The sequence below is a fragment of the Rutilus rutilus genome, assembly GCF_951802725.1.
Source record: "Rutilus rutilus genome assembly, chromosome: 12".
In the NCBI taxonomy this organism is placed as follows: Eukaryota; Metazoa; Chordata; class Actinopteri; order Cypriniformes; family Leuciscidae; genus Rutilus; species Rutilus rutilus.
In genome coordinates, this window is record NC_140217.1 from 17,632,548 (window position 1) to 17,658,307 (window position 25,760).

Here is a 25,760-nt window from a genome sequence, read left to right on the forward strand (position 1 = left end):
GCGATTGCGGGCCCAAGCCGGTGGCACCGCCACCCCGGTGCCTTTAGTTACCTAAAGGCACCGGGGATGGCGGTGCCACCGGCTTTGGCCCTCCATCGCTGCTCGCAGCTATATTTATATATATATATATATATATATATATATATATATATATATATATATATATATATATATATATATATATATATATATATACACACACACACACACATATATATATTTTATTTTGCGATGTATATTTATATATTTTTTTTGCGATGTATTTGGATGCTAAACTATTCTTTATTATAGGCTTTGTACTTCACTCGTGTTCCAATATCGATGGAAAAAATCATCCTCTTCACGCGCGCAAAAATGTGCTTGGAAACATCACAGTGGAGCTCTGCTTACTGTGAATGGTACAGATTGTACTACTGACTATTTAAACAGAGCAGTGTAATTCGTTTATGTTAGGTTGACTATTTTTATTATTATATTGTATTAGGGCTATAATGAATGTCAAGATTGCAATTCTGGAATGTGTGTGTGACGCGGTTGCGGTTGAACAGTGGACACAAAAACATAAATAAAATGTTTTAGTTAATTCCTACATCCATAGGAATACATTGAAAATGCTCGCTCTACTCCGCACCATTATCAATGTCTGTGCGGACGTCTGTATTTTACTAGTATATAGTATACTATAGTTAGCGATTTAAAAGCCCTCAGCGGTGTCACATGTCGATTAACCGGTGGGAAAATTTTTATCACAGTCACATCCCTAATATATTTATATATAAATACAATAGGCCTACCTGAAAGAGAATTTTACTTGCCCGACCAAAGTATAGCCTGATTAGAACGTCAATAACAAAAAAATAACTTATCAATTTATTAATAAGTTATTAATAACTTAATCACTAAAACGAGAGATTATTCTAATTTCATTACATTCATTTTAAGTTGCAATCAGCAGTTAATAATAAATGTATTACTGATCAATGGTAACAAGGTTGCACTGCTGAGGCTCATGCTGCTTCTCCAGGAGAATTGTAAATAAATGAGCGCAGCACACAAAAAAGCAACCCAGTTAACAACATACTGACTATAAAAATTACAAATATGGAGTTTTTATATATTTTATAACATATGATAGAGTTAAGCAACCTCACTTGACGAGTAGGCAACTATTTCCTGAATACAATCACAATTGAAACTGTGACATTGATTTCATACAACAGGTTAATAAACAGTTACAATTAAGTCACTTACATTTTAGATGCAATATTGACTGTTTTTGTTCTGTTTCAGCAGCAAAAATAGTTAAACAAAGATCACAGCAACTTGTTTTCTCATTACTGAATGATTCAGCATTTTGAAACGAATCGCTTGACTCAAAGATTCAATGGTCAATCCATAAACATCTGTCTCAATCATGAATGACTCAGTCATTGGAATGAATCGTTTGAACGAATGAATCAATGACTCGCTCATTAAGATGGTCGCCTGGCGACACCTAATGGCGGTTTAGTGTTATGTTTAAAAGTATCATTCTTTCCAACGTGCACCATTATCAATGTCCGTGCGGACGTCCGTTTTTTTACTTTCACTTTTATATTAGCGATTTAAAAGCACCCGCTCGTGTCACACGTCGCTTAACCGATGGGAAAATATCCTCACAGTCATATACCTAATAAATTTATATTTAAATACAATAGGCCTACCTAGTAAAACGTTTTATATACTATTTTGATATCCTTTTGGACACAAGAGGGCAGTATAGCCCTATGTTTGCTTTTTTGTTGAAACAAATAGCACTAAATAGCCTGTTTTTAACTTTTTCATACTTCTTGAATTGCAAAAACAGAATAAAATAGGTTTAGTTCTAATATTTGTATAATTTTATATAAAAATAAATGGTGTATAATTAAATTTTAAGAATATATGAGATGTTTTCTGATTCCTTTTTTGACATTATTTTAATCCCTCGCCATGTCAAAACCGTTTGAGATATTCAATATCCGTTCTCAATTTAGCATATTTAATGTATTTTCATCATGTTGAAAAAGTTTGGTGTGAATAAAAAAAAAAACACTTAGCAGGAGTGGGTAAAAAGCAGAGGCTGAATTTGCAAATAAATCCACATTCAAACCAAAATATCTGACTTCCTGTTGGTCCAAGCTAATGACTGCAAATTAGAAAGTTGTCCAGCTCGATGAGACCAATATACTTACTGATTTTTGTAATTGTGGGTAAACCTAACCCCCCCACTTTTGTCAAAAACATTTTGAAAGTGACACACTTCCTGCTGCCAGTTGGTGGCGCTATAACTTTGACTCACAATAGTTACATCCATCTGATCGGCCTCTTACCACGAACACACTGCTGAAGTTTCATCAAGATCAGTTAATGTATGCTGAAGTTATACCACTTCGTGTTTCTCTTTTCTCGCAATAAATGCATTTCCTCACCACGACCAAAGCGTTCGAGATATCAAAAATCCGTCCGCAATTTAGCATCCTCAATGTCTTGACTTCATGCACACCGAGTTTGGTGGCGATTTAATTAATTCTCTAGGAGAAGTGTTTCAAATTCCACAGCAAGCGTTCTCCAAACAACCCATAATTGCCGACTTCCTGTTGGGCTGGTGTAAAACTTAGAGCACGAAAGTTGTTCGGCCCGATGTGATCTATATGTGTACCGAGTTTCATATCATTACATGCAAGTGTGTTTGATTTATGGACAAGTGTTTGGATCCCGTTCCAGGGGGCGCTGTTGAGCCCCCCTGCCACGCCCGGGTACCAGCTTCAGCCCGGCCCTGATGGCCGCAGGTTCTGACCTGTGTGCAAAGTTTCAAGAGTTTTCGAGCACGTTAAGGGCCCCAAAAGCCCCTGAAACCTTGAAACACACTGAAATCAATTGGAAATTCCCTCCCACCCCTCACACACACAGAGACAGAGAGAGAGAGAGAGAGAAAATTCTCCAAAAAATCACATTCAAACCAAAATATCTGACTTCCTGTTGCTCTCAGCTAATAAGTGTGAATTAGAAAGTTGTCCGGTTTAATGAGAACAATATACATAGCGAGTTTAGTGACTCTATGTAAAACTAAGCCCCCATTTTTGACTAAAGGTGGCGCTACTGAGCCCCTCACCACGCCCGTTTCTGAAACTTTGCACATGTCTACTGGCTAATAAATGTGATGTGTCTGTCGAGTTTCATGCAATTTCAAGTATGTTAAGAGTCTCAAAAGCATCAAAAAAGAATATTAAAGTTTGATGCGTTGCCACGGCAACAGTATCTAAGATATCAATAAACCTTTCACAGGTCTACATCTGCCGTGTGTCCACATTATTCACATAAAGTTTGAAGCAAATCGGGTAAAAATAAGAGGGTGATTTCAAAGCATTTTGAAAGGGACACACTTCCTGTTGCCAGTTGGTGGCGCTATAACTTTGACTCACAATAGTCACATCCATGTGATCGACCTCTTACAACGAACACACTGCTGAAGTTTAATCAAGATCAGTTAATGTATGCAGAAGTTATAACACACTTCCTGTTTCCATTATTCGCCATAAATTCGTGTCCTCGCCACAGCCAAACCGTTCGAGATATCAAAAATCCGTCCGCAATTTAGCATCCTCAATGTCTTGACTTCATGCTGACTGAGTTTGGAGGCGAATGGATGAATTCCCTAGGAGGAGTACATTAAATTCCACAGCATGCGTTTCCAAACAACCCATAATAGCCGACTTCCTGTTGGGCTGGCGTAAAAAGTAAAAGTACGAAAGTTGTTTGGCCCGATGAGATCTATATGTGTACCAAGTTTCATATTATTACATGCAAGCGTGTTTGATTTATGGACCAAGTTTTCGGACCCCGTTCCAGGGGGCGCTGTCGAGCCTCCCTGCCACGCCAGTGTCCCAGCTTCAGCCCGGCCCTAATGGCCGCGGGTTCTGACCTGTGTGCAAAGTTTCAAGAGTTTTCGAGCACGTTAAGGGCCCCAAAAGTGCCCGAAAGGTTGAAAAAAAAATAATAATAAATAATCCTTAGAAGAACAATAGGGCTCTGCGCCCTTTCAGGGCTTGGGCCCTAATAATAATAATAAACAGAGCAATTCCAAGAGGGTCCTCACACCATCGGTGCTCGGGCCCTAAATATAGCTGCGAGCAGCGATTACGGGCCCAAGCCGGTGGCACCGCAACCCCGGTGCCTTTAGTTACCTAAAGGCACCGGGGTGGCGGTACCGCCGGCTTTGGCCCTCCATCGCTGCTCGCAGCTATATTTATATATATATATATATATATATATATATATATATATATATATATATATATATATATATACATACATACACACACATACATATATATGTATATATATATATATATATATATATATATATATATATTATTGTTCAAAAGTTTGGGGTCAGTAAGATTTTTTATGTTTTTAGGAGAAGTCTCTTCTGCTCACCAAGGCTGCATTTATTGATTAAAAATACAAACAAAAACAGTAATATTGTGAAATATTATTCCAATTTAAAACAGCTGTTTTCAATTTTAAAATATTTTACATAGTAATTCATTTCTGTGATCAAAGTTGAGTTTTCAGCATCATTACTCCAGTCTTAAGTGTCACATGATCCTTCAGAAATCATACTAATATGATGATTGATGCTCAATAAATATTCATTATTATTTTCAATGTTGAAAACAGTTGTGTACAGATTTTTTTTTTTTTTCAAAATGCTTTGATGAATGTAAAGTTCAAAAGAACAGCATATATTTCAAATATATATATTTTTAACATTATAAATGTCTTTACTGTAACTGTTGATCAGTTTAACTCATCCTTCATAAATAAAAGTACTGATTTATTTTATTTCTTTCCCCCAAAAATAAAATTTTAATTATTACTAACCACAAACTTTTGAGCGGTACGTGTTTAACGTTACAAAAGCTTTAGATTTCAGATAAATGCTGTTCTTTTGAACTTTCTATTCATCAAAGACTGTACACAACTGTTTTCGACATTTAAAATAATAATGAATGTTTCTTGAGTATCAATCATCATATTAGAATAATTTCTGAAGGATCATGTGACAGTGACGACTGGAGTAATGATGCTGAAAACTCAGCTTTGATCACAGGAATAAATAACAGTTTAAAATATATTAAAATAGAAAGCAGCTGTTTTAAATTGGAATACTATTTTACAATATTACTGTTTTTGTTTGTATTTTTAATCAAATAAATGCAGCCTTGGTGAGCAGAAGAAACTTCTCTGTTATGTGCGCGCCACAGACTGCACGCACGTCCGCTTAGAGTTCCGCCTTTTGCCTTCCGTCAATATTACGTTATTAGAAAAATATTTTTTTAGAGAATCGATTTTTTGACATTTGTGAATCGATTCAGAATCGTCCACGTCCGCATCGCGATGCATCTAAGAATCAATTTTTTCTCCCACCCCTAGATTTCATACAACAGGTTAATAAACAGTTACAATTAAGTCACTTACATTATAGATGCAATGTTGACTGTTTTTGTTCTGTTTCAGCAGCGAAAATAGTTAAACAAAGATCCCGGCAGAACCATCACGCATCACGTGTTTTCTCATAACTGAACGATTCAGCATTTTTAACGAATCGGTTGACTCAAAGATTGAATGATCAATCCATAAACATCTGTCTTAATCATGATCGACTCAGTCGAACGAATCGTTTGAACGAATGAATCAATGACTCGCTTATTAAGATGGATGCCTGGCGACACCTAATGGCGGTTTAGTGTTGTTTAAAAGCATCATTCTTTCCCACATGTGTGTGATTTGTGTGTGCAACATTATCATTATTTTTCTTTCACTATTATATTAGCGATTTAAAAGCACCCACTCGTGTCACACGTCGATTAACCGGTGGGAAAATATCCTCAGACACATACCTAATAAATGTATATTTAAATACAATATTGGCCTACCTGGTAAAAAGTTTTATATACTATTTTGATGTCCTTTTGGACACAAGAGGGCAGTATAGCCCTATGTTTGCTTTTTTGTTGAACCAAATAGCACTAAATAGCCTGTTTTTAACTTTTTCATTCTTCTTGAATTGCAAAAACAGAATAAAATGGGTTTAGTTGTGATATTTGTATACTTTTATATAGAAATAAATGGTATATAATTACATTTTTAGAAGATTTTTACTTTAATCCCTCGCCATAGCAAAACCGTTTGAGATATTTATTATCCATTCACAACTTAGCATATTTAATGTAGTTTCATCATGTTGAAAAAGTTTGGTACGAATAAAATAAATAGTTTAAGAGGAGTGGCTAAAAATTCAGAGGCTGATTTTGCAAAAAAATTCACATTCAGACCAAAATATCTGACTTCCTGATGGCCAGAGCTATTGAATGTAAATTAGAAAGTTGTCCGGCTTGATGAGAACAATATAAAAACTATTTTTTCTTTACTGTAGTTAAAACTAACCCCCCCACTTTTGTCTAAAGCATGTTGAAAGTGACACACTTCCTGCTGCCAGTTGGTGGCGCTATAACTTTGACTCACAATAGCTACATCCATCTGATCGGCCTCTTACCACGAACACACTGCTGAAGTTTCATCAAGATCAGTTAATGTATGCAGAAGTTATTCCACTTCCGTGTTTCTCTTTTCTCGCCATAAATTCGATTCCTCGCCACAGCCAAACCGTTCGAGATATCAAAAATCCGTCCGCAATTTAGCATCCTCAAAGTCTTGACCACATGCACACCGAGTTTGAAGGGGACACGGTGAATTTTCTAGGAGGAGTATTTCACATTCCACAGCAAGCGTTTTCCAAACAACCCATAATAGCCGACTTCCTGTTGGGCTGGCGTAAAACTTGACCGGGGTAAAGTTGTTCGGCCCGATGAGATCTATATGTGTACCGAGTTTCATATTAATTCATGCGAGCGTGTTTGATATATGGATCAAGTTTTAGAACCCCGTTCAAGGGGGCGCTGTTGAGCCCCCCAGCCACGCCCGGGTACCAGCTTCAGCCCGGCCCTGATGGCCGTGGGTTTTGACCTGTGTGCAAAGTTTCAAGAGTTTTTGAGCACGTTAAGGACCCCAAAAGCCCCTGAAACCTTGATTAACAATATAAAAGCAAGAGTCAAATCCCCCCCTCCCCTCACACACACACAGACACAGAGAGAGGGAGAGAAAATTCTTCAGAAAATCCACATTCAAACCAAAATATCTCTCTTCCTGTTGGTCGGAGATGGTTCATGTAAATTAGAAAGTTGTCCGTCTTGATGAGAACAATACACATACCAAGTTTTGTGATTCTAGGAAAAACTAAGCCCCCATTTATGACTAAAGGTGGCGCTACTGAGCCCCTCACCACGCCCGTTTCTGAAACTTTGCACATGTCTACGGGCTAATAAATGTGATGTGTCTGTCGAGTTTCATCCAATTTCAAGTATGTTAAGAGTCTCAAAAGCATCAAAAAAGAATATTAAAGTTTGAAGCGTTGCCATGGCAACAGTATTAAAGATATCAAAAATCCTTTCACAGGTCTACATCTGCCGTGTGTTTACATTATACACATAAAGTTTGAAGCAAATCGGGTAAAAATAAGAGGGTGATTTCAAAGCATTTTGAAAGTGACACATTTCCTGCTGCCAGTTGGTGGCGCTATAACTTTGACTCACAATAGTCACATCAATGTGATCGGCCTCTGACCACGAACACACTGTGGAAGTTTTATCAAGATCAGTCAATGTATGCAGAAGTTATAATACACTTCCTGTGTCCCATTATTCGCCATAAATTCGTTTCCTCGCCTTGGCCAAACCGTTCGAGATATCAAAAATCCGTCCGCAATTTAGCATCCTCAATGTCTTGACTTCATGCACACCGAGTTTTGAGGCGAATGGACGAATTTCCTAGGAGGAGTACATCAAATTCCACAGCATGCGTTTTCCAAACAACCCATAATAGCCGACTTCCTGTTGGGCTGGCGTAAAACTTAGAGCACGAAAGTTGTTCAGCCCAATAAGATCTATATGTGAACCGAGTTTCATATTAATTCATGCAAGTGTGTTTGGTATATGGACCAAGTTTTCGGACCGCACTCGGACCCCATTCAAGGGGGCGCTGTCGAGCCCCCCTGCCACGCCCAGGTACCATCTTCAGCCCGGCCCTAATGGCCGCAGCTTCTGACCTATGTGCAAAGTTTCATGAGTTTTTGAGCACGTTAAAGGCCCCAAAAGCCCCCGAACCCTTGAACAATAATAATAATAATAATAATAAATATAGCTGCAAGCAGCGATTACGGGCCCAAGCCGGTGGCACCGCAACCCCGGTGCCTTTAGTTACCTAAAGGCACCGGGGTGGCGGTACCGCCGGCTTTGGCCCTCCATCGCTGCTCGCAGCTATATTTATATATATATATATATATATATATATATATATATATTTATTTATGTATATATATATATATATTTATATATGTGTGTATATATATATATATATATATATATATATATATATACACCGTTCAAAAGTTTGGGGTCAGGAAGATTTTTAATGTTTTTAGGAGAAGTCTCTTCTGCTCACCAAGGCTGCATTTATTTGATTAAAAATACAAACAAAAACAGTAATATTGTGAAATATTATTCCAATTTAAAACAGCTGTTTTCAATTTTAAAATATTTTACATAGTAATTCATTTCTGTGATCAAAGTTGAGTTTTCAGCATCATTACTCCAGTCTTCAGTGTCACATGATCCTTCAGAAATCATACTAATATGATGATTGATGCTCAATAAATATTCATTATTATTTTCAATGTTGAAAACAGTTGTGTACAGATTTTTTTTTTTCAAAATGCTTTGATGAATGTAAAGTTCAAAAGAACAGCATATATTTCAAATATATATATTTTTAACATTATAAATGTCTTTACTGTAACTGTTGATCAGTTTAACTCATCCTTCATAAATAAAAGTACTGATTTATTTTATTTCTTTCCCCCAAAAATAAAATTTTAATTATTACTAACCACAAACTTTTGAGCGGTAGTGTTTAACGTTACAAAAGCTTTAGATTTCAGATAAATGCTGTTATTTTGAACTTTCTATTCATCAAAGACTGTACACAACTGTTTTCGACATTTAAAATAATAATGAATGTTTCTTGAGTATCAATCATCATATTAGAATAATTTCTGAAGGATCATGTGACAGTGACGACTGGAGTAATGATGCTGAAAACTCAGCTTTGATCACAGGAATAAATAACAGTTTAAAATATATTAAAATAGAAAGCAGCTGTTTTAAATTGGAATACTATTTTACAATATTACTGTTTTTGTTTGTATTTTTAATCAAATAAATGCAGCCTTGGTGAGCAGAAGAAACTTCTCTGTTATGTGCGCGCCACAGACTGCACGCACGTCCGCTTAGAGTTCCGCCTTTTGCCTTCCGTCAATATTACGTTATTAGAAAAATATTTTTTTAGAGAATCGATTTTTTGACATTTGTGAATCGATTCAGAATCGTCCACGTCCGCATCGCGATGCATCTAAGAATCAATTTTTTCTCCCACCCCTAGATTTCATACAACAGGTTAATAAACAGTTACAATTAAGTCACTTACATTTTAAATGCAATGTTGACTGTTTTTGTTCTGTTTCAGCAGCGAAAATAGTTAAACAAAGATCACGGCAGAACCATCACGCATCACGTGTTTTCTCATAACTGAACGATTCAGCATTTTTAACGAATCGGTTGACTCAAAGATTGAATGATCAATCCATAAACATCTGTCTTAATCATGATCGACTCATTCGAACGAATCGTTTGAACGAATGAATCAATGACTCGCTTATTAAGATGGATGCCTGGCGACACCTAATGGCGGTTTAGTGTTGTTTAAAAGCATCATTCTTTCCCACATGTGTGTGATTTGTGTGTGCAACATTATCATTATTTTTCTTTCACTATTATATTAGCGATTTAAAAGCACCCACTCGTGTCACACGTCGATTAACCGGTGGGAAAATATCCTCAGACACATACCTAATAAATGTATATTTAAATACAATATTGGCCTACCTGGTAAAAAGTTTTATATACTATTTTGATGTCCTTTTGGACACAAGAGGGCAGTATAGCCCTATGTTTGCTTTTTTGTTGAACCAAATAGCACTAAATAGCCTGTTTTTAACTTTTTCATTCTTCTTGAATTGCAAAAACAGAATAAAATGGGTTTAGTTGTGATATTTGTATACTTTTATATAGAAATAAATGGTATATAATTACATTTTTAGAAGATTTTTACTTTAATCCCTCGCCATAGCAAAACCGTTTGAGATATTTATTATCCATTCACAATTTAGCATATTTAATGTAGTTTCATCATGTTGAAAAAGTTTGGTACGAATAAAATAAATAGTTTAAGAGGAGTGGCTAAAAATTCAGAGGCTGATTTTGCAAAAAAATTCACATTCAGACCAAAATATCTGACTTCCTGATGGCCAGAGCTATTGAATGTAAATTAGAAAGTTGTCCGGCTTGATGAGAACAATATACAAACTATTTTTTCTTTACTGTAGTTAAAAGTAACCCCCCCACTTTTGTCAAAAGCATGTTGAAAGTGACACACTTCCTGCTGCCAGTTGGTGGCGCTATAACTTTGACTCACAATAGCTACATCCATCTGATCGGCCTCTTACCACGAACACACTGCTGAAGTTTCATCAAGATCAGTTAATGTATGCAGAAGTTATTCCACTTCCGTGTATCTCTTTTCTCGCCATAAATTCGATTCCTCGCCACAGCCAAACCGTTCGAGAGATCAAAAATCCGTCCGCAATTTAGCATCCTCAAAGTCTTGACTACATGCACACCGAGTTTGAAGGGGACACGGTGAATTTTCTAGGAGGAGTATTTCACATTCCACAGCAAGCGTTTTCCAAACAACCCATAATAGCCGACTTCCTGTTGGGCTGGCGTAAAACTTGACGGGGGTAAAGTTGTTCGGCCCGATGAGATCTATATGTGTACCGAGTTTCATATTAATTCATGCGAGCGTGTTTGATATATGGATCAAGTTTTAGAACCCCGTTCAAGGGGGCGCTGTTGAGCCCCCCAGCCACGCCCGGGTACCAGCTTCAGCCCGGCCCTGATGGCCGTGGGTTCTGACCTGTGTGCAAAGTTTCAAGAGTTTTTGAGCATGTTAAGGACCCCAAAAGCCCCTGAAACCTTGATTAACAATATAAAAGCAATAGTCAAATCCCCCCCCCTCCCCTCACACACACACAGACACAGAGAGAGGGAGAGAAAATTCTTCAGAAAATCCACATTCAAACCAAAATATCTCTCTTCCTGTTGGTCGGAGATGGTTAATGTCAATTAGAAAGTTGTCCGTCTTGATGAGAACAATACACATACCAAGTTTTGTTGCTGTTGATAAAACTAACCGCCCCATTTATGACTAAAGGTGGCGCTACTGAGCCCCTCACCACGCCCGTTTCTGAAACTTTGCACATGTCTACGGGCTAATAAATGTGATGTGTCTGTCGAGTTTCATCCAATTTCAAGCATCTTAAGAATCTCAAAAGCATCCAAAAAGAAAATTAAAGTTTGATGCGTTGCCACGGCAACAGTATCTAAGATATCAATAATCCTTTCACAGGTCTACATCTGCCGTGTGTTTACATTATACAGATAAAGTTTGAAGCAAATCGGGTAAAAATAAGAGGGTGATTTCAAAGCATTTTGAAAGTGACACACTTCTTGCTGCCAGTAGGTGGCGCTATAATTTTGACTCACAATAGTCACATCAATGTGATCAGCCTCTGACCACGAACACACTGCTGAAGTTTTATCAAGATCCGTCAATGTATGCAGAAGTTATAATACACTTCCTGTGTCCCATTATTCGCCATAAATTTGTTTCCTCGCCACAGCCAAACCGTTCGAGATATCAAAAATCCCCTGGCAATTTTTCATCCTCAATGTCTTGACTTCATGCACACAGAGTTTGGTGCTGACCGGGTGAATTCCCTAAGAGAAGTGTTTCAAATTCCTAAGCATGCGTTTCCAAACAACCCTAAATAGTCGACTTCCTGTTGGGCTGGCGTAAAACTTAGAGCATGAAAGTTGTGCGGCCCGATGATATCTATATGTGTACCGAGTTTCATATTATTACATGCAAGCGTGTTTGATTTATGGACCAAGTTTTCGGACCCTGTTCCAGGGGGCGCTGTCGAGCCCCCCTGCCACGCCCGGGTACCAGCTTCAGCCCGGCCCTGATGGCCGCGGGTTCTGACTCGTGTGCAAAGTTTCAAGAGTTTTTGAGCATGTTAAGGGCCCCAAAAATGCCTAAATAGTCGTAAGAAAAATAATAATAATAATCCTACCGAAAACAATAGGGCCTTCGCCCTTTCAGGGCTTGGGCCCTAATAATCCTAACGAAAACAATAGGGCCTTCGCCCTTTCAGGGCTTGGGCCCTAATAAATAATCCTACCGGAAACAATAGGGCCTTCGCCCTTTCAGGGCTTGGGCCCTAATAATAAATAATCCTACCGGAAACAATAGGGCCTTCGCCCTTTCAGGGCTTGGGCCCTAATAATAATCCTAACGAAAACAATAGGGCCTTCGCCCTTTCAGGGCTTGGGCCCTAATAATCCTACCGGAAACAATAGGGCCTTCGCCCTTTCAGGGCTTGGGCCCTAATAATAATAATCCTACCGAAAACAATAGGGCCTTCGCCCTTTCAGGGCTTGGGCCCTAATAATAATAATAATAAACAATAATCCTACCGAAAACAATAGGGCCTTCGCCCTTTCAGGGCTTGGGCCCTAATAATCCTACCGGAAACAATAGGGCCTTCGCCCTTTCAGGGCTTGGGCCCTAATAATACTACCGAAAACAATAGGGCCTTCGCCCTTTCAGGGCTTGGGCCCTAATAAATAATCCTAACGAAAACAATAGGGCCTTCGCCCTTTCAGGGCTTGGGCCCTAATAATAAATAATCCTAACGAAAACAATAGGGCCTTCGCCCTTTCAGGGCTTGGGCCCTAATAATCCTACCGAAAACAATAGGGCCTTCGCCCTTTGGGCTTTGGCCCTAATAAATAATCCTTCCGGAAACAATAGAGCCTTCGCCCTTTCAGGGCTTGGGCCCTAATAATCCTTCCGGAAACAATAGGGCCTTCGGCCTTTGGGCTTGGGCCCTAATAATAATCCTACCAAAAACAATAGAGCCTTCGCCCTTTCAGGGCTTGGGCCCTAAATATAGCTGCAAGCAGCGATACAGGGGCCAAGCCCTGAAGCAGCAGCACCTCTCCCCGTACCACCCCTCCCCGCTCCGCTCCGCCCCGCCCCGCCCCGCCCTTCCTTGATTTTTTGAACTGGTGGTGGCGCTATAGAGTTGGTCCTAGAGACTCCAAAATTGGTCCAATTACTATTCATTACAATCACTACACTGTGCCAAATTTGAAAATTTGAAAAAACAGCTGTTTTATTAGTACAAGTGAAAATGAACTCAAAATGAAGATGTTTTATATAAATTTGCTGCATGTTATATTTATAGAGATCCTTTCTCAGATACACATCATGTGTGGAACTGAAACAACTTTTCCACCACTTAAGGGCACAGTACCTCTTGCAGTCTGGACATGTGCCACACAGGATTCGAACCCACGACCGTAATGGTTCGGGATTCATGACACGTGGTTTAGCAACTTGCGCCACTCAGAGGACGTAAATTTCAAAGCTGCTGAGGAGAGGCTTCAGTTAAGAATAAGCACACAAAATCATGTTAACGAGATTAGCATGCTAAGCTAGCTTAATGCTAATGTAGCTTATGGTTATCCTGATAGCTGAAGAGCCACATTAGAAAGAATGACATCTGGTTAGCATGCTAACCAATTATTATGCTAAGCTAACTAGCATAAGACAACAAACACAGGCTAGGTCAAATTTGGAGATGAATATCTCGGGAACGGTAGTGAATATCAAAAATCTGTTCAGTCATTTCTGTGCGGCTCGGTCCAAAGAACATCTGATAAAATTTTGGGCAAAATTTAGCAAAATTTGAAGGAGGAGTAGCGAAAAAACTGTTTTTCATTTACTCCAATATGGCGGACAGGCACATTGTTAGAAAATGACAAATGAGATATCGTCGGAATCGGCATAAGCCAAGGAACATAATGATGTAAAGAAAACAAAATTTGATTTTTTTTTTCAAAAGTTATAAGCGTTTTTGCAAAAGACCTTATATCTCTGGAACACTAGGTGGCGCTGTGTTCAAACTGCTCATGTACCTTCAGGACATTGTGTCGATGATCCATACTAAATTTTGTGAAGATATGTCAAATAGTTTAAAAGTTATTGCAAATTATGACAAAATTCAAAATGGCGGACACGTGGTACATCCCATCCTGGCAAAATCAGTATTGTCGGATTCGGCATGACCCAAGGAATCCATAGATACCACATTTATGATTTTCTGACAAACTGTTCAAAAGTTATTGACCAAAATAGCTATTTTCCATATCTCATGACCCGTAGGTGGCGCTGTTCCCAACTTTGGCAAGGAACCTCAGATCATGCTTCCGATGAAGTGTACCAATTTTCGTTTCGATTGATCAAACTTTGGCCGAGATACAGCCTCTTAGCCGATTTTGGGTGGACCTCGTTAAGTTTGCGACATCATAACTTTTTTTTTTCCAGTATAAAAAAAAATTCTGTTCAGTCATTTCTATGCGGCTCAGTCCGAAGATCATTTGAGCACATGTTTGGACAAAATTGGACAAAATTTGAAGGAGGAGTAGCGAAAAAACTGAATACTGTACTTTTCAAAATGGCCACTACTGTAATGGGTGGAGTCTTAATGTAAGGTATTGGTTGTGATCAGCATGATGAGAGGAATCAGGTGTACTAAGTGTCATGTCTCTAGATCAAAGGGTTCAAAAGGTATAACCATTTTAATGTTGACTTTTTGAACTGGTGGTGGCGCTATAGAGTTGGTCCTAGAGACTCAAAAATTGCTACATTTACTATTCAAGGCCATCACTACAAGTGTGCCAAATTTCATCATTTTCCTACTTACGGTTCATAGGGCTGCCATAGACTTCCATTTACGGAATAATAATAATAAGAAAACTAACAGATACAATAGGGGCTATCCCCTTCGGGGCTTGGGCCCTAATAATAAGAAAACTAACAGATACAATAGGGGCTATCCCCTTCGGGGCTTGGCCCCTAATAATAATAATAATCCGACCGAAAACAATAGGGCCTTCGCCCTTTCAGGGCTTGGGCCCTAATAAATAATCCTTCCGGAAACAATAGGGCCTTCGCCCTTTCAGGGCTTGGGCCCTAATAATAAATAATCCTAACGAAAACAATAGGGCCTTCGCCCTTTCAGGGCTTGGGCCCTAAATATTGAAGCAGCAAACTTTGTGAGGAGGAAACTTATGTCACTGCCAATACTTTTGGACATGACTGTATTATGCAATTTTCTTACATGTGACATGGACTTTTTTTTTCAAGCTGTCAAACTAAATAAATGTGTTACTGAAAAAATTATATTTATAAATCATACATAATACAGGGAACTACACTGCGACCAAAATGGTCGCATATGCGACCTTTTGAAATGCCATTGCGACCAAAAATTTTAATGGGTCGCAAATGTATCACTGATTATTTTTGTACCTATGTTTTAGGCAATATGCTATGAATTACTATGAGCATTTATTAAAACAGAAATGTGTATTTTAAGAATACGTTTTATAACGTGCTCTGAGCATTCAACACATCAGTTGGCTTCAGCCCCGCGACCGTTACTTAGATTAAAACATACCATTGTATCTGCGCGACTCGCGAGCTCTCTCTCTCTCTCACACACACAAATACGGACGCGCGCGCGCACACATAGAGAGAAGATAATTGTAAAATGAAAATTGACGGGCTATAGTTAAAATTTTGTTCTTGCTTGTTTTTTTTTCTGTCAAAATGTCGGAAAGCATATTGTATTATCCATCCGTGTTTTTAAAATTCGTTAAATGACGGACGTTTTACAACACAGCCCTCGTTATATGTCGGATTCGTCAAACTTAGCCTACTTGATATTATTTTTAGAATACGTGATTCGTTACGCTATTATTGGACTCCTGTCTATTTATTGTCAACTGTTTTCTATAAATATGTTTGTATTGGCTAACATTTATGCAGATGCCTGTCCTGTTTAAAATGCACAATGTTCAAATGCAAAGACAGCACGTCACAAATAGAAGCTCTTTTCCCTGTGCTATTTAGTATCATATTTGGTTATTGGAATAATAAATTAAGTAGCCTATCTTTATTGTACACCTGTTTTTTTTTTACTGTTTTCTAGGGGTTTCTTAATTTTAGACAAGTTGACCAGCACACATTATATGCAATTCAATGCAATATAATGCATGTGTGTCCTATGTGTGACATATTTTGCACACAGGTAAAGGTGCCCAACATAAGTCATTTCTAAAGTAAATTTTTTTTTTTTTTAATAATAATGTTTCAATAATAATTGAAATATTATTATAAAAAATAAAAAATAATTTCCAAATGTTTTGGAAAATATCTCTTTATTTGATTATCAGTAAATTTGTTTTCTATACAGAGATATCGATATCGGCCATAACAGCAATATTAATATCGGTTATTATCGATATCGGCCACAATTTTCACATCGGTGCATCACTACTTAAGAGTTCAGGAGTCTGCCCATCTGTGCCAACCATAGCATGTTGAAATCCATTTGGCACTTTATTGTGTACTGTATTTTCTATTGCAGTAAATCTATCCCAACTAATGTTAAAGAAAACAAAAACAAGAAGGCATGTGGTTTAAAAGATGGCAAGTAAAAAAGCACATCTGTATGCAATACAGTTTCATTATTGTTCATTATTATCCAGAGCGGCTTACTATAAACAATTTGTGCGACCAGATCATGTTTTGCGCCAGTAACTGAAAAAGTTAGTAGCGCAAGTGCCACCAGTGGAAAAGGTTAGTGTAGTTCCCTGTAATATATATTATATTAAAGGGGTCATGACATGGTTTTTGTTTGTTTTATTATGTTCCCTTTTAGGTGCAATTATAGTATTACTATAGTTTTTGGGACAAAAAACTTTTACATTTTAGTGATTTATGACCTTTTCCCAACCTGTTTCTCATCCTCTGATTCAAACAGTCTGTTTTGGGGGTGTTTCCCCTTTAAGAGTTCAGTGTTAAAACCCACTGTTATGATTGGCTAACGTCATTGACTAAAAGTAGTTTTAAGATGAAATACATTACTTACAGTTTGCGGTGTCGTTGGGACCCAGAATAGTCGGCACGGCCTGATCTTTAAACAAAAGTTTTCTGGCAAAGCCAGCATCATACTGCGATTTCTCCTCAAAACAGTCATCCTTGAAATGTAGAGAACACACGCTTAAATTAACACTGCCGTGACTGGGACGTCCGCAAAGAATAAACTGCATCCATTTTTCCCTGACGTCTGGATCGTATTCAAAAATTGTTTGTCCACAGCCAGGAACAGCATCGCAATCTTCTTGTAAACAGACCCACTCGCTACACGTTGACTGAACACCTGTGGGCGTGACAACGATGTGATGATGCGAAATGATGCGTAGTTGTCTTGCGCTGGAGGCGGTCATATGCAAACGACTGGTACGTCACTTCATACCGTGACGTCACTTCTTACCATGGATCCCCAACGAGCTGTAATTAGAGCTTGATTAAATAAATGCTTCATTTATAATGGGGAGGACGTCTTAAGCTATGAAACTTGCAGTAAGTTTTAATGGTACAAAGACCTCTTATATACCAAAAGATCAAGGCAAATTTGGTTTCTCATGTCATGACCCCTTTAACATGAGCAGTACGGCAGGATTCTGAGCAGCCTCCTGAGTCGTCGCTGGGTGTATAGGTGTGTTTTAGCTAGCATCAGTAATAGTAGGTGTGGATTTGGGACTTACTCGCTGCTCTTGCGTCTTTGCTTGCATCAGTTTGGCACGCAGCTGAACGTGATAGATGCTGTAGTATTTTTTAGCACGAGCAAACTGTTGTCGCTGTTCTCTCAGTTTATTCTGAGCAAACTTCTGCTGTTGGATCCTCTCTCTGAACACTCTCTGAAACATAAGATTCAGATCTTTTAATTTTGTATGATTATGTCTTTTTGTGTCTTTGTTAAGAGTTTTCTCTTACGAGACGACTGTTGTGTTCCTGTTCTTTGCGGATGATCTGCAACAGCATGTCATGTCTTTTCTGAGCTTCTTCCAGCTACAAAAACAAAATATGTAAACCCATTGCATTCAGTGTTGAAACCTGTGGACCTGGGTACACTGATCAGAAGTGGTTAGCCAAGACAGTTTAAAATTAACATACGTTAACACTTTATCTTTTGCCATTTTAATTTTTCAGAAGGCTTTAAATATAGTGCACAAGTCTGTCCATCCATCCATCCATCCATCCATCCATCCATCCATCCATCCATCCATCCATCCATCCATCTCTATATTATTTTTAGCCATTTTTTTTTTATTGGAATGCTGACATTATTCTGATAATTCTAAATGTAAACGGGCCAATAAAACTACTGAATTTAAATTTAGCAGCCTAATGGGCAATAAAAACTGTTTGTGTGTTAGATCTCTCACTTGGTTTAAACGTTTGGGTAGTGTGTGTCTGCTCTGGTTTTTGGAGGAGTTGAGCTGGTCAATCTGTCTGAGCTGTTGTTTCCACATGCGGGACAGAGTGTGAGGAGAGAGCTGCACCTGCGGAAACTCATCCAGCAGAATGGGAAGAAGATTGTTCTCCTTCACTCTCACTAGGTAAAATGTAAAAAAAAAAAAAAAAAAACACTTATGAAGCAAATTGTTAAAATGTATTCATACAATAAAGAAAATCTGATAAGCACATGGAATAATTAGTGGATGCTGTTCTGCAGTGCTGTTTGTTTGTGTGTGATCTGGCATACATGTTTACAAGGACAATTTCTGTGTTCTATTTTTTTACCTTGTAATGTTTAATCAAAATGATATAACAAAAATATTCTAGTAAAAACATTCTCAAAACTGGTGATGTATGCTGGACTTCTCCAAAGATTTAGTCCGCTTTAAATTCATAAGTTATTGTTAAAAATACATTTCCCTATGGATAAAATGAATGGACTTTTTACTTCCGGAACCCAACTGTTGCATTCTAGCTGCATCTAAAATTGCATACTGTATAGTAAGTTCCACATTTGGATTGAAATGCATGTCACTTAATTCACGTCATGATGTAAATACTATAATTATGAGATGACAACCCTGACATTCAACTCGGAGATGTTCGCATCCTCAGACTAGAAATTATGCCTTTCTATGCCATAGTGAATCTCCAGAGGTCATGTGGTACGAGTGGAAAAAAAAAAAACCACCAAAACCACCAACAGCAGGCCAATTTTGCAATGATTATTTTTAATTAACTGAGAGAAGCACAAATCATCACGATTAAAATACGATTAATCATGCAACCCTAGTCTTCACTATACAGGTCTGGTATAAAAATGTTTTGCAGTGGCCGGGAGCAGGATTACACCACTAAACCAAGCTGTTTGGGATTTTAATCATTCACAGGATATGAATTTCATATCAAGAATAACATTTCCACTTGTAAAAATGTGAATTCTTGATATCAACAAAGACGTCATCACTCGCAGAAATCAAATTCTTGATATAAAAATAAAATTTCAACTAGTAAAAGCTATTATTCTTGATATTTGTAATTGTATTTTCACTAGTCAAATATCACAATAAGCTGCCACTCAAATTTAATTACAGATATCAATATTTTCTTATTAGTTGAAAATTCCTATTTCACATATCAAAACTAAAAAAAATTTACTACTAAGAAAGTATTTTTTGATATCTGTAATTACCTTATCATAGGTTTGGTGCCCTTTTAGGTCCGTGTACTATTTCCTTTTTTAAACCAAAAATGATATATGGAAGATGTGGTTTCTTGTTCTTTTTTTTTTTTTAACACTGCTTAATAGAATTAGCAGATACAAGCTAATTTTCCTTATACAAGATTATTATTTTATTAGAAATAATATAAATTATATACAACTTGTTTTTGAATATGTATATATGCTAAATTTAATTTCTAGGGTTTGTGCATAAATACACAGACGCTAAAAGCATTTTCCTCTGGCATCAATAGAATGACTCGCATCAAAATGCCTAAAAAGATGACATTCATTAATTTACATTCCAATTCATTAAAAATTTTTTTTAACATTTCTATTTCAACCTAAACATTACCATTTCTAAACCCAGCCTCTTGTTTAGCGCTCCAGCACATAATCGAGCTTGTTGTCTTGATACCGTCCCTTTGCTTTTCACTCTGTTTTATATGAATAATGGCCAAAACGACTAAATTAAATTATTCTGGCTGTTAGGTATTTCATATTGTTTTATTTTGAGAAATTGTAAAGGTTTAGGAGTCGCTTCATAGACTATAGGCTACGCTAGATGAAGCCAGCTGTACAAATTGAACATACCCCAACATATGTCATGATGATAAACTTATACCCCAAATATAATTTTCATGAAGACAAAATACCCATGCCCTTTGCCTCAGTGGAGGTTTCACATGAAATGTTTCTCAATTCTCACTGAAAGCAATGCATTACGATGACGTCACTGGGACATTCTAAAACGCTTTACATGGCTTAATGTACTAAAACAACAACCAGGGATAACCATCTACTGCTAAGACAACAGCACCGTAAACAAAGTGGAAAGACAATACTTTTATGTTAAGAGTTTTCTCCCACATGGAAAGCTGTTATAAAGAAAATGCTTAATTTGTCTGCATCTGCATGTCTGTTTGGTGTGTTTTATTAACAAGGTACTGAATCTTTTAATATCACTGTCTTAATGCAATAAGCCACGTTAAGCGTTTCCATTATAATGTTTTCTATTGGAAAAAGCTTAATGCTGCCACACAGAATGCTGCAGCAAGAGTGGTCTTTAACAAGCCGAAGAGAGCGCACGTCACACCTATCCTCGTAAGCTTGCACTGGTTGCCAATTGCCACTCGCATCAAATTCAAGGCATTGATGTTTGCCTACAGAACAACCACTGGCTCTCCACCCCTAAACTCATTACTTAAAAACTGAAGATGCATCTTTTTCTATTCTATTCTATTCTATTCTATTCTATTCTATTCTATTCTATTCTATTCTATTCTATTCTATTCTATTCTGCCGTCTGCTGCTTCTAGTCCCGCTTGTGTTTGTGTTGTTTCTGTCAATTATCTGTAAAAATGTCGACTCTCTACTGGTATATGAGCGCCAAACACTCCTAAATATCAGATCTGTCACAAATGACTTGGTGAACTACGATTGGAGTGAACAGAGAACTTCTCTCCCATTCGTATCTGCAATCCCTTCTTACCTTTGGCGCGCGCCAGTTCCTCTTTCCCGGAGGAGGCGTTATAGATGCCGGGGTAAACGCAGTGGACTGCTGGTAAAAATCAAACGCTATCTGGTGAAATGTTCCTGGATTAATCATTATACCATACTTGCTGAAAACAAACTGGATCGATGTCGCTTTATTTCCTGGCATTCTATGGATCCTCCTGTATACACTGGGCTGATAACGCTCGTCGGCAGGGACGTGGATGTCCCCCCTCCCCGCTCACCCCGTCTCCGTAGAGGTGGCGTGAATCTCCAAAGCCTTCGGCCGCTGGATCGGGAACCCCTGATGGCAGAAGGCCTGACTCCGACCAGGATAGCACTGGTAAACACTAACGTTAGATCACTAACAAACAAATCCTTCATTTTTAATGACTTTTTCACCTCCCGTGCACTGGATTTTTTATGTGTGACTGAAACATGGCTAAATGCCAGTGAACGTAATCGGTTACCTAATGTAACCTCTGTTCTCTCTAGAAGAGGGAACGAGTATTGCGTAAGTTGCTTACGCTACGGGTAAAGTAATCTTTTCTCGAGATATGAAGCCAAAAAATTATCCTTAATTTTTATAATCTTGTCAACGCAGTGCAGCAGCATGCAGACCTAGAGCAGGCTATCTAGCGTGCTTATTGGCTGCCCTGCGGCAACTGCAGCAGCCTACCACTGAGCCTGGCGTGACGTCGCGCCCTCACGCGTCACAGCCCGCCAGAAGGGGCGTGGTTTAGCGTATATCAGGAAGGGCTCGGAGGCTGCTCCCCTGGTTTTCGTCGACTGAAGCGAAATGAGCTCGTGGCGCGAGCACGGCGGGTTATGCAATACTCGTTCCCTCTTCTAGAGAGAACAGAGGTTACATTAGGTAACCGATTACGTTCTCTTACGAGAGGTTCTCTCGTATTGCGTAAGTTGCTTACGCTACGGGAACCCCCTTGTCAACGCCGTGCGCGCCCAGCATCCACTGTATGAGTCCCAGGGAAAGCCCGGGGAACACGATGAGTGGGAAACAGGCGGCCAACAGAGTGGCTAGCGCATGTACATAAGCACACAGTAGGGAGTGCAGAGCGGCCCAGCCGTGGCGTTAACTGATAACGCGTGTAAGTCACCCACATGTTTGACTGACGACAGAGCTATCAGAAAAACGGTTTTTGAGCGTGAGGTATTTCAAATCCACAGTTTCTATAGGTTCGAAGGGATGCGCTTTCAAGGCCTCCAGGACCAGAAAAAGATCCCAAATAGGAACCGACGGGGGCCGCGGGGGGTTCATCCTCCTGGCTCTTCTGAGGAAGCGGATGATGAACTCGTTCCTTCCTAATGCGCGGCCATGCGTTGAGTGAACGCTGAAATGGCCGCAACATACACTTTGAGCGTGGAGGGGGACCTGCCCATGTCCAGCAGCTCTTGAAGGAAGCAAGCACCCACGAGACCCCACACGTTTGTGGGTCTAAATTTTTGACGGTGCACCATTTATTAAACACAGACCATTTAGACGTGTAGAGCCGTCTCGTAGAGGGAGCTCTAGACTGCGTGATCGTGTTCACAACCCCTTTTGGCAGGTCAACGGGTATCCGTTGAGTATCCATGCATACAGAGACTAGCGCTCTGGATGAGGATGCCAGATCGAGCCACGTTAACTCCGGGAACCACGTTTGGTTCTCCCAGTGCGGGGCTATGAGGAGTTTGTGTCAGCGTTTGTTTGCAAGCGTGCGTGTATTATAAAAGGCTCGTATACTGCAATATAAATTTTTCCAGCCGCCTGAACTTAAGAGGGGACTGAGAAATGTGTGAGAATTGGAGGTTGGTCCGGCCTCGGCGGGACTAAAAACACTCTTTCTCTTCCTTTCGCCGGTGAGTGAGGCACGCGGGGTGCTGAACATCGCTCGTGACCGTCCGCTCTGACATCCCTTGTGAGCGGCGCAGTTTGCGTGGCTCAAACAAAAGGAGAGAGAGAGCGGGAGAGGGGTCGTAATAGGCGAATAGCCAGAGAGTGTCGTTATGTCTTGTGACGGCGTTTGTTTGCAGGCGTGCATGTATTAAAACAGGCTCGTTTACTGCAATATTGATATTTCCAGTCGCCTGAACTTAGGAGGGGACTGAGAAATGTGTGAGAATTGGAGGTTGGTCCGGCCTCGGCGGGACTAAAAACACACTGACACTAGTGATCACAGAAAACACTAGTGATCCAACGCCGGATACTCTTATAGGTTACTCCCATGGATCACGGCTGAACGCGTCTTCTCCACACTCACTTACAAACAAACATTTTTTTTTCGCCTATCGTGCGTCTACTCTACACCCTTACCACTAAAAAGACGGATTATATCCAAGACTTCAGTCATAAATTAGTATTAATATTGATAGCATCACTGCTAGCTTCGTTGCTAACTTACTGTCCATCTGTTAAAATGGCGAATATATCAGATGTAAGTAGTCTACCTTTTGGTTCAGGTGAGGACACATTTGAGCTGCACGCACTGCAGTCTGAACTGGAAGCTGTTGAGAAACAGATCCACGACCTTTTATTGAGACAGGCCGAGCTGATAGACCGGCGTTTAGCTCTTGAGGCATCACGCGCCGATGCACACAAATCAGTGATTAACGTTACTAACCCACTGACTCCGACCTCGTCTACTCCGTGCGTTTCTCAGCATCGGTCCCGAGCGCAGAGGTCGCGATCAGCCATGGTCTCGTTCACTCCGGCTCCAACACGCCACCACGAAGCCTGGGTGGTTCCGCAGCGGAAGACGCGAGTCAGGTCTAGACCAAGACTCTCTCCAACCCTCCAGGTTTTCGAGTTATCCACACAAAACCGCTTCTCCCCTCTTCGCGAAACAGAACGCGATGCTGTGATCATCGGCGATTCCATCGTTCGGCATGTACACGCTACGTTAGGTAAAAGTAAGGTGCACAGTCACTGCTTTCCTGGTGCTCGTGTTTCTGAAATCGCTACTCACGTTCCCGAGATTCTGAACGGTGACGAGCGCGTCGGAACTGTGGTCCAGCACGCGGGAGTGAAGGACATCAGGCTGCGCCAGACGGAGGTTCTGAAGAAAGACTTCAGGAATCTGATCGATACGGTACGCAGCACATCGCCTGAAACAACGATCATAGTGTCAGGACCGCTTCCCACGTACCGACTAGGGCATGAAAAGTTCAGCAGATTATTTGCGCTAAATGAATGGTTAATGTCATGGTGCAATGAGCAGAAACTGCTCTTTGTAAATAATTGGAATCTGTTCTGTCCTAGGCTTTTCCGTGCTGATGGCTTACACCCAAGCAGATTCGGAGCAGATCTTCTGTCGGATAACATCTCTAAAATGTTAAATACCTTTTGACTAGTAACCAAAAGTCCAAATCATAGTCTCTGCTGCACCAATTTAACTGATATAAATACTAGTGTAGAACATTGCATAGAAACCATGTCTATTCCTCGTTTAGTGAGATCAAATAATAAATCTACTGCAGGATCTAGGAAAAATCTAATTGCAAAGAAAATGTTGCTATTAGTAAACAAAAACAATTTCTAAAGCTAGGTCTTCTAAACATTAGATCACTCACACCTAAGGCAGTTATTGTAAATGAAATAGTCAAAGATAATAGCTTTGATGTACTTTGCCTTACTGAAACCTGGCTTAAACCAAATGATTATTTCGGTCTAAATGAGTCTACTCCAGCAGGATACTCCTATAAGCATGAGCCCCGTCTGATTGGTCGTGGCGGCGGTGTTGCAACAATCTATAGAGATATTCTCAATGTTACTCAGAAAACGGGTTATAAGTTTACTACGTTTGAAGTACTTGTACTAAATGTTACGCTCTTAGATGTTAGAAAAACATCCCTATTATCTCTAGCCTTGGCTACCGTATATAGACCACCTGGGCCTTACGCTGATTTCCTAAAAGAGTTTGCAGATTTTCTCTCAGACCTATTAGTCAATGTCGATAAAGCATTAATTGTTGGAGATTTTAACATACACGTAGATAATCCAAATGATGCGTTAGGGGCTGCGTTTACAGATTTGTTAAATTCATTTGGGGTCAAGCAAAACGTCACCGGACCAACTCATGGAGAAAAATCGATCATAACTCCAGTAAACTATGGAGTGCCGCAGGGATCTGTGTTAGGCCCTCTAATATTCTCAATATATATGCTGCCACTTGGAAATATTATAAGGAAACATGGAATTAGTTTCCATTGTTATGCTGATGACACTCAAATATATATTTCATCACGGCCAGATGAAAACGCTAATTTATCCAAATTGACAGAGTGTGTTAAA

At 39.3% G+C, this 25,760-nt stretch overlaps 1 protein-coding gene across 9 annotated transcripts in view; it reads right to left on the reverse strand.

The window, feature by feature from the left end:
• LOC311300859 (centrosomal protein of 95 kDa-like) overlaps positions 1–25,760 on the reverse strand; it is a 350,199-nt gene that overhangs the window by 136,107 nt on the left and 188,332 nt on the right. For 8 of the 9 annotated variants that reach the window (XM_084425491.1, XM_084425492.1, XM_084425490.1 and 5 more), the window contains 3 exons: positions 18,681–18,850; positions 18,229–18,303; positions 18,000–18,152 (listed from right to left, as the gene is read on the reverse strand). In XM_084425491.1, the coding sequence (XP_084281617.1) occupies positions 18,000–18,152; positions 18,229–18,303; positions 18,681–18,850 (398 nt within the window). The remainder of the gene's footprint in view (positions 1–17,999; positions 18,153–18,228; positions 18,304–18,680; positions 18,851–25,760) is intronic. The other variant, XM_084425488.1, reaches the window with a different exon arrangement.